Below are 12850 nucleotides of genomic sequence, written 5' to 3'. Positions count from 1 at the left end.
AGTGGATAGGCTTCAAGGTCAACCCACAAAAATCAGTTTAATCTGAAGGTTTAGTGGCTAAAATACATGAGGCTGAGGCCAATGAGACCCAGATTCTATTCCTAGCTCTGAAACTCAAAGCACATCCCCTGGCTGGGCCTCAGCTCCTCATGTGTCCAGGAAGGGGATGGGCGGGATGACCCCCCAAGATGCCATCCAGCCCCAACAGACTAGAATTCTAAGTCTATCATATTAGTGGTCCTATGAAATTTAACATGTATTCTTAGATCCAATTTGGGATGCCACACGATCTCCCCACTGAACACTGGCTGCAGGAAAAGGAACACATCTCTTCTCCCTGAGATGGTAAAAGCAAGGACTGCAGCAAGGTTGGAGCGGGGAAGAAGTGGGCGGGAGCCGATCAGGAGATCAAGGGCATGGCAAGAGTGGAGAGTGTTCCCCGGCCTCCCCGTGCTTTCCACCAGGGCCACAGGCCCCAGGACGTGGGGCAGCCACTGGATGGTAGGGACTGTAGAAAAAGTATGCCTTCTAGGGCCGTGGGAATCATCTCCGACATCCTCTCGTCCTCTCATTGAACACCGGCTCCTCTTGGTGCCTGAGTAGACCCTTGAAGGGCAATCCGGTTACCAGAGGCCTCCTTGCTCACCTTGCACACGTATTTTATGAACTCCAGGGCAGGGTTGTTGAGCAGTAAGTGGGAGCCAGGGAGGAGTGGGAACATCTCAGAAGGCTCTGTGGAGTTGCGGGAGCCCATCACTTTCTTTTGGATCTTCTGAGTGATGGTGAAGAAGTTTTGGGTGAGCTCATTGGCTACATAATCCTGGGAGAAGGTAATCATTCCTGGGAGAGAAGAAACTGCAGTTTCTTGATCAGGTCTAGGCTGACCCAGTAACTTACCATAGACCCCAAAGGGGTTACCAGAAAAGAGGCTGGGGCTTGAATTAGGGACCGCTCCTTCCCATATATGCCACAGAGAAGATGGAGCAGGGGACAAGGCCTCAGGTACAGCTATAGGCGTGGCCAGGGCACATCACTCACCAGGGAGAGCCCCTGCTAGCCCATCAGCCTCCTGGGACAGCTGGCTGTTCCCTCTCCTCTTGACAGGGGTGCACCCGGGGGCGCTGCGTCTCAGCTCCTCCTTCATGCTGTGGTACACAGCAACAATATAGGCTAGAGAGAAGGAAGGCAGTGACAGAGAGAAAGGAACAAGACTCAGGTTATAGGCCCGATGCTTGTAGGTTAGGCACTGCTCCAGAATCAGGAGGTAAGCCCCCTGCCCATACAATGCAGAATGGAAGCGACCACTGGGGATTATGCTATTTAGCACCCAAGGGACCTTGGACAAGTCACTTTCTCTGGGTCAGGGGTCTGGTTTCTCACCCATAAAAGGAGAGGGGAGAACAGATTGATCCCTTACATTTCTAAATCCTATGGTGCTATTTAAGGCTAAAATAATTTTCCTTCTTTCAGTGAGCTGAAAGCCCTTCCTAGTTAAAATACCAGGACTTCTGTGAATGTGCAGATGCTAGGGAGCCAATCTCTCCTAACCAACTCCCGCCCCTGACATCCCATTAACAGTTAGAGAAACACCAATACAGACATAATATCCAGAAATGCAATCGATAAAAACAAATGTATCGGGACAGCTAGGTGGCGCAGTGGATAAAGCACTGGCCTTGAATTCAGGAGGACCTGAGTTCAAATCCAGACTCAGACACTTGACACTTAACTAGCTGTGTGACCCTGGACAAGTCACTTAACCCTCATTGCCCTGAAAAACAAAAACAACAACAAACAACAACAAAAAACCCCAAATGTACCCCAAATTCAAAACTACAGGAGAAATACACATACAATCAACCCCAAAGGCAATTGCAGAAGTGCTAAGAGGCAAACCTAGATATATATGTTAGAACTGAAGGATATTTCAGGAGCCCCTCAAAAAAATTTCCTGAAGGAGGCAATGAAGAGACTTACAGAAGACAAAAGCCACACAAGGGGAAAAAAAAGACAAAGGAAAAATCAGCAAAAAGCAGACTCTACAATGGGAAGCAAAGGATTAATGAACAATGAAGGAGAACCCCCATCGCCACAGCCACCAGGAGTGGAGCACTAGGGTGATGTTGAGAGACCCTGAGCTCTGCCTGAGAAAGATCCAGAAGGCTCAACTTTAGGGCCATTGGCATGACACAGATCAATGAAAAGCAAAAGACTCGGGACACATCTATTTATGAAGAAATGACAACTAGTTCTTGAGATAAAAAACAAACAAAAAATAGTCTACAAACTAGAACTTCACAGGCCCACATCGACAAGGAGAGCATGGCACCTCAGCACTCTTAAGGAACATCATAAGCAAACATTTGAGTGAGAAATATAAAAAAAGAAAAGATCCATCAAGCCAGGACAAAAGAAGTCCGGACTTTTCTAAACAGCCCCCGGGAGGATATGAGGGGCTCCTCACCCAAAACAGTGCAGCAAACAGTGCAGTGGCAGGTCCAGAGTCTACAGGAAGAGCAGGTCTCAAATGTCAGACTCATATTGTGGGAAATGTCTTATTATACTGTTCAGAAAACTTATCTGTCATACTCTTAAGTCCAGTGTGACTAGAGATTGTTTGGTTTTTTTGTTTGTTTTTTTTCTAGTGAGGCAATTGGGGTTAAGTGACTTGCCCAGGGTCACACAGCTAGTAAGTGTTAAGTGTCTGAGGCCGAATTTGAACCCAGGTACTCCTGACTCAGGGCTGGTGCTCTATCCACTGTGCCAGCTAGCTGCCCCGTGACTAGAGATTGTTTGAACTCAGGTCACAACTCTCTAGGAATGGCCACAAGGAATTTGGGTTTCCCCAGGTCCTGGATCCACCCCTCTCACCCAGGTTTTGTTTTGGGTCTGCCTAAGCTTGTGTTTTGGCTTCCCCCAAATTATATTGAATATTTATATTTTCTGATAGCCATTTCAACCAACCTTGCTTTTAAGCTGCTCCCTCTGCAAAATTTCTTAATTGCACACTTGAGGGTCCCCTTGTTTAAATCCTAAATAATATAAACCTTACAGAGCCATACCCTTTGGGGGTGAGAAGGAACCACACACCCTTTGTGGCTTGCTCTCCTGTACCAAACAACCTAATAAACTTCTTTCTAAAACTATTTCAGATTTTGGGGTATTCTTCTCAAAGTGATGATTTCAGATATCAAATTCAGATCAGCACTGAGACAGGAAAGAATACTATCACATGATAATGAGAGGGTAACAATATGAATATGGCAGTCAGGAAAACTCTTCCTCATGAGTTCAAATCCAGCCTCAGAAATGTGGTAGCTGTGTGACCTTGGGCAAGTCACTGCACCCTGTTTGCCTCAGTCTCCTCATATGTAGAATAAGCTAGAGAAGGAAATGGCAAAACTCTCCAGTACCTTTGCCAAGAAAAACCCAAAGGAGTCAAAGATTTGGACCTGACTGAAAAACAACAAATCTGGGATGATAGTGGATCCTCCCAGCCCTGACATTTTGTATTCCAAGCCCCCCACCCCTCCAGCTCCATCCTGAGGGTCCTGACATCCTGTAAGATGTCATGGGATTCACTCTCCATGGGGCCATGAACCCCAAACTTCCATTTAAGGAGCTCAAATCTCAGTCCTCACCTGCCTTTATTACTTGGGACTTCTCTGACTTCTCCACTGTGCCCTCCTCTTCCGTTTCCCCCATTAGACTAGAAGCCCCTTGAAGGCAGGGACTTGTCTTTCTTTTTCTGTATTTGTATCTCCAGGATTTAGCCCAGTGCCTGGCACACAGTAGGCGCTTGATAAATGTTTATTGAGTATTACTGACTGACATTCTAGCTCTCAAGGTGTTTTCCAGTTCTTACTCTTACATAAGAAACTTATAAATCTTTAAGTGTTAACACCTTCCTGAATAGATAGTCAAAGAATAGGCATAGATAACCTAAGAAGAAACACAGGTTATAAGTAATCACTTGGAAACATTTCCAACCTTACAATAATCAAAAAAATGCAAAGTAAAACAACTCAAGAGTACTATCTTACAGCTAACAAAGCAAAAATGACAAAAATCAGGGCTGTCAGGGTCAGAATCATAGGGAAAAGAAAATACTCTCACATGCTGAGTATATGTTAGTGGGGTTGCAAATTGGTATAATTTAGCAACAGTGAACAAGAATTATAAAACCAATCATATCCTCTCACCCAATCATCTCACTACTGGGAATATAGAACTAGTATGTAACTAAAAAGAAAAATGTGTTGAAATACAAGGAAACACAAAATAAAATGGTATAAATTAATAGGATATGCTGCACTTAAAATGGCAAATACAGAAAAATGTAAACATATAAATTAATGCAATGAAAGGAATTTAGAATTACAATAGTAATTCTAAAAATTCATATTTATATACATGTGAATGGATTATCAAAGAAATTACAAGTTGTGATTATTTGTAGTTTCTAAATTTAGTTTTAAAAGTATGTTTGATTTTTTTGTGAAAAGTCAAATTCATAACAGAACTGCATGAAAAACAATTAGTAGTACCAACCACATGTGTATTGGGGCATATTAAATGTCTGGTCAAAAGCTATGATTATTATCCAGAACAGTAATAAAAAAACAAAACCAAAAACAAACCCTGCCCCACCCACCCCACCACCCCACCCCCAGCAAATTCACCAGACAATCCTGTTGAACACCTACGGTTAAAGGGTGTGACCTGGATCAAGGGTGTGACCTAGCAGCCAAGGAAAATAAGGAGTCTGTATCAGATGGACAATAGACAATCTAGGAGAAAGCAGTATCAGGAAAACTTAGAAAGGAAAAAAGTATCAAGGAAAAAGGGAGTGTCAGAGAGAGTGTCTGGAAGACCATATCAGAGGCTTCAGACTGGTCAAGAAAGATGAGAAATGGCAATGAAGAGACTGTTAGTAACTTTAGATTTCAGTTGAATGATGATGTGAGAATCTAGAGTGTAGAGAGTTAAGAAGTGAGTGAGAGGAAAAGAAGTCGAGGCACCTGTCATACCTTCTCAAAGATTTTGGTTGCAAAAGGGAGGAGAAATATAGGCTTGCCGTGCAGCGGGGAGGGCCCAGCACGAAGGCCTAGTGGCACCAGCAAGCACAGTTTTATAGCTTTTTCCACCTTTGCTCAGCAGTGTATAATGCAGGAGCAGAGGCAATGGATGCTGAGAGTGATCCAAGGTTGACACTGAAAAGGTGTCAAGGAACTCAAGAGAAAAGGGCAGTAAAGCATTCAACTAGTTTACCAAGGGGTCACTATGGTGAAAGGAGGAAGGTGCAGCTAGTACACCAGTGATGGCTAGTACACAGAGGGCTCAAGGGACTGGAGGTAACAGAGCAGACAAAGACCAGAGCTAAGGGTTTCAAGGCAGGGGGAGACGTAGAATGACAACAGATGTGAGAAGGGAATTTCTTAATCTATGAACATGGAAAGTAGGGGTAGAGGGAGAACTTAGAAATAGCAGTGGGCAGCAAGGAATATTCCAACTCCCCCACCTTGACCAGTGAGTCAGGGGAATGAATGAAAGTGCAGACAGTGCTGGAAAGGGTGGGCAGGGAGACTGTGTCATCAGGAGGGAGCTGGGTCTCAAGGAGAGTCAGAAGATGGAAGGAGAGAGAAAGGAAAAGAGAGAACAAGACAGCTGTCTTCAAGTATATGAAGGTCTGCCCTTTGAAAGCGGTAGTAAGCTCGATGTGTTGGGTCCAGAGGGTAGAACAAGGAGCAACAGGTGGATGTTATAAAGCACATTTAGGCTGGACATATCTCATTCTTTTTGTTTGTTTGTTTGTTTGTTTGGGGGCAGGGCAATGAGGGTCAAGTGACTTGCCCAGGGTCACACAGCTAGTAAGTGTCAAGTGTCAGAGGCCGGATTTGAACTCAGGTCCTCCTGAATCCAGGGCCAGTGCTTTATCCACTGCGCCACCTAGCTGCCCCGTTGGACATCTCATTCTTAATGAGGAACTGCCCAAAAGCAGGATGCATTCCCTATCCCTGGAGGTCTGCAAGCCAAAACTCATTATCAGGCATACTGTATACTAGGATTACTTTGGGCTACAGGTGATGCTGTGAAGGGGCCATATTTACTATCACAACCTATGCCAGAGAATCTGGCCGGGACACTCAGGGTACTTGGAAGGACCTTCACTAGGCAGGATGTAAGGGCAAATAGCACAGGAGCTGAGGAGAGCAAACAGAGGTAAGAGGCCCAAAGATTTACTCACCTGAGATAATCATGAGAAAGTAGCTCTGGCAGGAGGCTGCCTGGGGAAGAAACTGTACGATGTTCCAGTTGTTATCCAATAAGTCTTCCACATTGGATTCTTCTATCACCTCCTTTTCTGCTTCCTCCTCCTCCTCTTCCTCTTCCTCACTCCCATGCTCTTCCTCTGAGTTCTGCTCTTTCTGGGTGTTTTGCTGAAGGATTTTAAGCATTACCAATTAAAATCTTGCTTCTACTTTCAGTGTCTCCACTAAAAATATTACTTGTCCACCACCAGCGGAGTGCCTCATCTTGGGACAAGATTCTTTTCCATGTCGATTCCTTAGTGGCTCCCTCTTGTCTCTAGAGGAACATTTAAACTAATTAGCCTGACACTCCAACCATGCCCCTCCACGCCTCCCCCCATCCTGTCTGGCTCAATTAGCCTTCCTGAATGATCTTGCTCCTCTGTGTCTGCTCTGCTCCAGCCAAGCCGGCTTCCTCACTGTCCTCTGGACAGTGACATTCCACATTTCTTCTCTCTGCACCCGAGCAAAGGCCGTCTCTTTGGGGACAAGCTGCAAAGAATTCCCCTTCTAATGCTGTTTCCTAGAATTCTTAGCTTTCTTTGAGGATCAGCTCAGGTGCTGTCTCTTATGTGAAGACTTCCCTGCCCTTTCCCGATTGTTGGTCCTCACTCACTTCCCAAATGATCTAGTATTTACTTCTAGGTGTAGACAGTGTATACCCTCAGTAGGAACATGTCTCTGGAGCCCAGCCACACTCTGGCACATGGTAAGGACTTCATAAACATTTGCTGAGTTGAATCCAAGATGTTCTCATCTTCACCAAGGCACCAGGACACACTGAGGGAAGGTATGGCTATCTTATATATATATAAAGTTCAAATCCTGCTTCAGATATTTGCTGGCCATGTGAAACTAGATAGTCACAACCTCAGTCTCAGTTTTCTCATCTGTGAAACGAGGATGATAACACATACCTCATATGGTTTGTAATGATTGGAATGATACCACCTGCTGGAGACTTACTGTAGGAAAGCTCCACCATGAGGAGAAGGCCTCTGAGGGCAAGGCCATGCAGCTTTTCTTTGGCATCAGGAAGTGCCGTTTGCTTGTGGGAGGAAGAGGGGTGAGGCTGGCACTCCCACTCTCTTTTGTCAGGACTCTGGTGGAGAGTGGAGCTAAAGATGCGCTCTCCCTTTGATAGATAGATGAATCTAGGCCTTTCTCTCTCTCTTCACCAAATTCTTATTCTCCTTAATAAATGCTTAAAAGTCTAAACTCTTGCTAAAGCTTACAATTTATTGGTGACCACTCATTAGATATTTTAGACAGACTAGCTAGAATTTTAGCCCCTTACAGGTTGTTGTGAGGATCAAGTGAGATAACTTAGGAAAGTGCTTTGCCAACCTTAGGTGCTAATCTAAATTTGCTTATTTCACCCACAATGAATTCCTCAAGTAAAATTTAAGCTCCTTAAAAGCAAAGGTATGGGGGACAGCTAAGTGGTGCAGTGGATAGAGCACTGGCCCTGGATTCAGAAGGACCTGAGTTCAAATCTGGCCTCAGACACTTGACACTTACTAGCTGTGTGACCCTGGGCAAGTCACTTAACCCTTACTGTCCTACCCAAAAAAAAAAAAAAAGCAAAGGCATTTTTTTTTTCCAATCTCCAGTGCCTTTGCACATAGTAAGTGCTTAATAAATGTCTGATGAACTGAACTGCAGTAAGATAGAGAGCTAGTCATGGAATCAGGTTCTCTCTGATACACATGTGCCTGTGACCTGGGGCACATTCCTTCACCTCCTGATGACATAGGTGATCAGAGGTGGCAGAGGAAGTGTCCGACTGCATTGAGAGAGCTTCCTCACCTGGAGTTCCCTTTAGCCAGTGAAATTACCAAAGGCTTAATCCTTATCCCAGGCACATATAATATAAAATAAAACCTAGTAAGTGTACCAGAAAAGTCAATCCTGTGCTAAATGAGGTCCCAAGGAGAAAAGGTAACTACTGATGTAAAGTAGCATCTGGATTAGGCTTTAAAGAATGAGTAGGATTTCATTGGAGATGCAGCAGTGTGTATAGCTCAGAGGCAGCAAACACATGGCCTGGGCCTGCAGGCCCAATGCCAGAGGATTAAAATGTAATCGGAAAATAGTTAACAAAATAACAATGCAACAGAGCATAGATAATATCAATGTGTGGTTTCCAAAGTCCATAATATGCTCTCCACAGAGATCCTTCTGCATGGTTCGGTGGCCCCATTTCTACCTGGGTCATGTAGGGTGGTGCTCTATATCACTTCCCTGGTGTAGCCAGTCAGGAAAACCAGAGGTTGAACACACATTTGCCACATGACCAGAGACAAGGCCACGCCACAGTCTTTCTGAACCTGTTTCCTCATTTGTAAAATGGGAATAATATTTTTAGTACCTGTGGAAGCATATGAAAAAAAATCCCCTCTATAGATTTCCTAGAAATATTAAGGAATGCTACAGAAATAGCAAGAAAGTGGGTAGAACAAAAGCTAAAGCCTTTCTTAGGGAATTCCTGAGGGGAGTGGTCCAAGAGGAATGGGGGAGGAGCTTGGTTACACAATAATTCTGGATTGTTAACCCAAGGTGTACTTTTATATACTATTTTTTGGGGGTTTTGGGGGGTGGGGCAATGAGGGTTAAGTGACTTGCCCAGGGTCACACAGATAGTAAGTGTCAAGCGTCTGAGGCTGAATTTGAACTAAGGGTCTCCTGAATCCAGGGCCAGTGCTTTATCCACTGCGCCACCTAGCTACCCAGCTACTTTTATATATTGTGTTCTTTTCCTGGTTCAGGATTTCTACAGATGTTACTTGAAATCACCGGGATAGGGGGCAGCTAGGTGGAAGCACCAGCCCTGGATTCAGGAGACCCTTAGTTCAAATCCAGCCTCAGACACTTGATGCTTACTAGCTGTGTGACCCTGGGCAAGTCGCTTAACCCTCATTGCCCTGCAAAAAAAAAAATGTAATTGGGAAATCACTGGGATAGTGAGTCCCGCTGGAGGGCATGGGAGAGTATGCCACATTGAACATCTCTCCCTCTCTCTCCAAGCTAGACATTCTTGGATATCAATGTGAAATTAAATAAAATCATTTCTGGCAGTTGAACATATCAGCGCGGAGTATCGAATTAGTATTGATATTTTTTCTTTGACATACTTAATAGGATTGCTGGAAGAATCAAGGAAGATAATGCACACATGAAGAGCACTTTAGAAACACCAAGTTCTATATAAATGTCAGGTTATTAACAGGTGAAGTGAGATGGGGAGACATGGCAGACACAGTGAACTGTGTGGGGAAAGGCCTAAACAGGAAGAAAAGTGCATGTGGCAAATGGGTCAGTTTGGCTAGAACAGAGGACCGGGCAGAGCAACATGAGGCAAGGCTGAAAAGATAGGGAAGCACCACATTCTAAGGATCTTTGAACGTCTAACAAAGGAATCTGAACTTTAATTGGGAGACAGGAAGGAGTAACTAAGTGATTGCTAGGCTGAAGAAGGATTTGAACAAATCCATACTCAGAAAACAGGTTAAAAAGTGGAGAGAGTAAAACCCCTAAGTATCTCTGAAGGAATAAAGGTAGTTGGTATTCGGTTAGCAAAAGTGGGGACAGAGAGGAGAGGAGAGGTGGGAGAGATACAAGTAACAGGATTTGGTGAATGATTTGATATAAGAAATAAGGGCTAGGAGAGAGTCAAAGATAAGACTTAAGATTAGAACTAGGTGATTGGGTGGATAGTGGGCCTAAGGACAGAGATAACAACTTCAGATGAAGTGTAAGGCTAGAGGAAAAAACAAATAAGCTTGGCTGTGGATGCATTGCATTTCACAGGTCCATCTCCAGCAACTTCCCCACTCCAAATACTACTCTAAGACCAAGTCACTACTGACCTCCCCATAGTGGACACGGCTTGGAACTTTTCCTTTGATTCCCCCATAGTTAGCAGGATCCATCCAGAGAAGAAATTCCCAGCACCGGGAGAAGGAGATCGTCAAGGAATGGAAGATCTCTTTGGAGTGGATGCTGAAAATGCAGTAACACAGGCATGCTCAAGGGACCAGACTACATTTTTGCTCAAACATCCTAACAGCCAACTCAGCTGGTCTGTCACATGGAAGCCCTTAGCAAGACTGGGCATCATGCCCCCGCTCCATGGCACAATCCACCAGAGGCCTTGCGTCTTTACTGTAACATGGTATAGGACAGCATAAATACGTGGCACAATGAGTGGAATGTTCTGTGATTACAAAAAATATTTAAGGTGGTCCTGAATGTGTTTGCCCTAGGTGGCTGCCCATCCCCAATCCAGCTTGAGAGCCACCACAGTCTCCCAAACCATGTCTTCTTTGGAACTAAGCCGCTTGCCCAAGAAGGAGAGCCACTGTTCTACATGTAGCCACGTGGCAGTCCTAGGGAACTGTTACCATATCCCCAAGGTTCCCTTTGGTGATGAGGTTGCCCCTGACTGTCACCTGTTGGTGATGTAGTCTATGTAGGCGATGGCATCCTCAATGCGACGCTTCTTGGTGCAAAGGATGATGCGATTGAAGTTGGCATAAATGACGGAGGAGCCCAGGCGTTTGAACTCAGCAACAAGCCTGAATTGGAGAACAGGAGACCCAGCATTTGAGGGAGGATTTGCAGCAGCAGGGGCTTTCCCATAAATCCTCTCTACCAGGGGAGTGGGCTCTATCAATCCAACAGGGCACTTCTGTGGAAGGAGGATAACGCTTGCTCTGCTTGGCCAAGGAGGGGAGCAGTGAATGCAAATTGTGAAGAACCACGATTATGCTGGATACCAAGCAAAACTTCCTGATGAGAGGTGTTCTATCATACACAACAATGTACGATAGAACATTGTAAAGGAGATGCCTACATGCCACAGATGGTAGAACTTTGTTATTAAAAATGTACATTTGTAAAAAATGCACTATTAAAATGCCCATCACTGTGGCCCCAGGATCACCTCTGAATAAGAAGGTGGCTCCTCTTGTGTACCAGGCCACCTGTCTGAGAAAGGGAGCTGTGTTCTGTAAGCCAGCCCATGCTGCGGTCCTTGGGAGCTTTCTCACCATGATGTCAACATGGCTGCCACTGGAGGCCCACGGGCAGAGGCTAGATGATCACCTGAAGGGCACTTCTTGTGCAGGGATGGGTGAGATTGAATGGCCTCTGATTCCCTTCCAACACAGAAAATCTAGGATTCTATATGTACCAACCCTTAGCTACTGGAGAACTCATTAGTAAGCCCCAGCTGGGGACAATGCAGCCTTCTGACAGGAGATCCAGAAAGATGATATCCCCACTGATCCACTAGGCTCCTAATGAACTCAGAGGTTACTCACTGGAGGAAGAGCTTCTTCATCATGCTAAGCAGAGTCCGGTGCAAAGCAGGGTCATAGAGGAGAGAGGATGGGGACCGGAGCCAGCGGTAAAAGTGCATCACTTGGTTGTCAGCATAGACATTGTGGTACTGAGTGATCTCCTTCACCCAGCCTACCACCATGCTCTTTAAGATCCTGTCAAAGAGGCCCAGAGAGAAGAATAACCTCTTATCACATGTCCATTCCCATCTGCCTCTTGGGGATATTTCCACAAGCATGTCTTACCACCTCAAACCCAACAAGTAAAAAAAACAACTTGTCACCTCCCTGCTACCTCACCTCCTTGTCCCAAACCAACAGGGGTGCCAATGACCTCACTATTCTCTCAGGTGCTTCGGGATGGTTGAATGAAAAAGTGTACACTGTGCAAAGCATGAAATCTCAGGGCTGCCTTTGACTGCTCCTTGTCTTTGACTTGAAATAATGAAGAGGAATGGTTGGGGAATCACAAAATCTGAGCTTAAGGACAGCCATGCCACTAGCTATCTGACCTTGGGCAACAAAGTTTACCACTCTAGACTTGATTTACATCTTCATCTTTCAAACAGGAACAAAAACCGAGGTGACAGTATTATAGAATTTCAGAATGGGAAGGGACCCTAAGAGGCCACCCGACCCAATCCACTAGTGGACAAGAGTCTCCTCTAGTAAACACCAGACACGTGTGGCTGTCCCCTGCCCAACCAGAGGCACTGCAGTACAGCAATATCAATCTAAACCTCTATACACCACAGCCTACAAAAGTCACATTGCTCCTTCCTCTACCACATACCTCACTTCTCTCCCTTCCTTTCCTTCTCACTGTTGCTATCCTTGATTGTGTCCTCCTCGTCTCAAGTCTAGACTATTATCACAAGGACTTCTTAATTGTTCTTCTTACTTCCAGCCTCTCCTCTTCCTGCCCATTCTGCAAATGCCCACTTTGATACCATGAGCTTCTGAAAGTAAAACTCGGATCATATCCACCACTCTTTGATGAGTCCATGACCTAAGGGATCAACTCTAACCTCCTTGCCCTGGCATTCAAATGAATGCCCCTAGATACCATTGCAAGGCCTCATGTCCTGCTAGCCTCTGCACGGACTCCAGCCAGAATCCTCTTTGAACTCGGAAGCACATTCCTGCCTGTGGGCCTTTGCTTGGGATACTCTCCCCACTAAAAGGCCATCCTCTGGG

The 12850-nt window shown here is 45.2% G+C and overlaps 1 protein-coding gene across 1 annotated transcript in view; it reads right to left on the bottom strand.

Annotated features, from left to right (window-relative positions):
- The window catches only part of POLE (DNA polymerase epsilon, catalytic subunit), a 76244-nt gene that overhangs the window by 2500 nt on the left and 60894 nt on the right, over positions 1-12850 (bottom strand). Inside the window, exons 40-45 of the mRNA XM_043979360.1 lie at positions 11636-11809; positions 10763-10888; positions 10181-10313; positions 6248-6440; positions 1039-1170; positions 647-840 (exon numbers count right to left, since the gene is read on the bottom strand). Of these exons, the coding sequence (XP_043835295.1) occupies positions 647-840; positions 1039-1170; positions 6248-6440; positions 10181-10313; positions 10763-10888; positions 11636-11809 (952 nt within the window). The remainder of the gene's footprint in view (positions 1-646; positions 841-1038; positions 1171-6247; positions 6441-10180; positions 10314-10762; positions 10889-11635; positions 11810-12850) is intronic.

Source organism: Dromiciops gliroides, chromosome 1 (genome assembly GCF_019393635.1).
Source record: "Dromiciops gliroides isolate mDroGli1 chromosome 1, mDroGli1.pri, whole genome shotgun sequence".
NCBI classification, from domain to species: Eukaryota; Metazoa; Chordata; class Mammalia; order Microbiotheria; family Microbiotheriidae; genus Dromiciops; species Dromiciops gliroides.
This window is presented reverse-complemented; position numbering and strand designations above follow the sequence as displayed.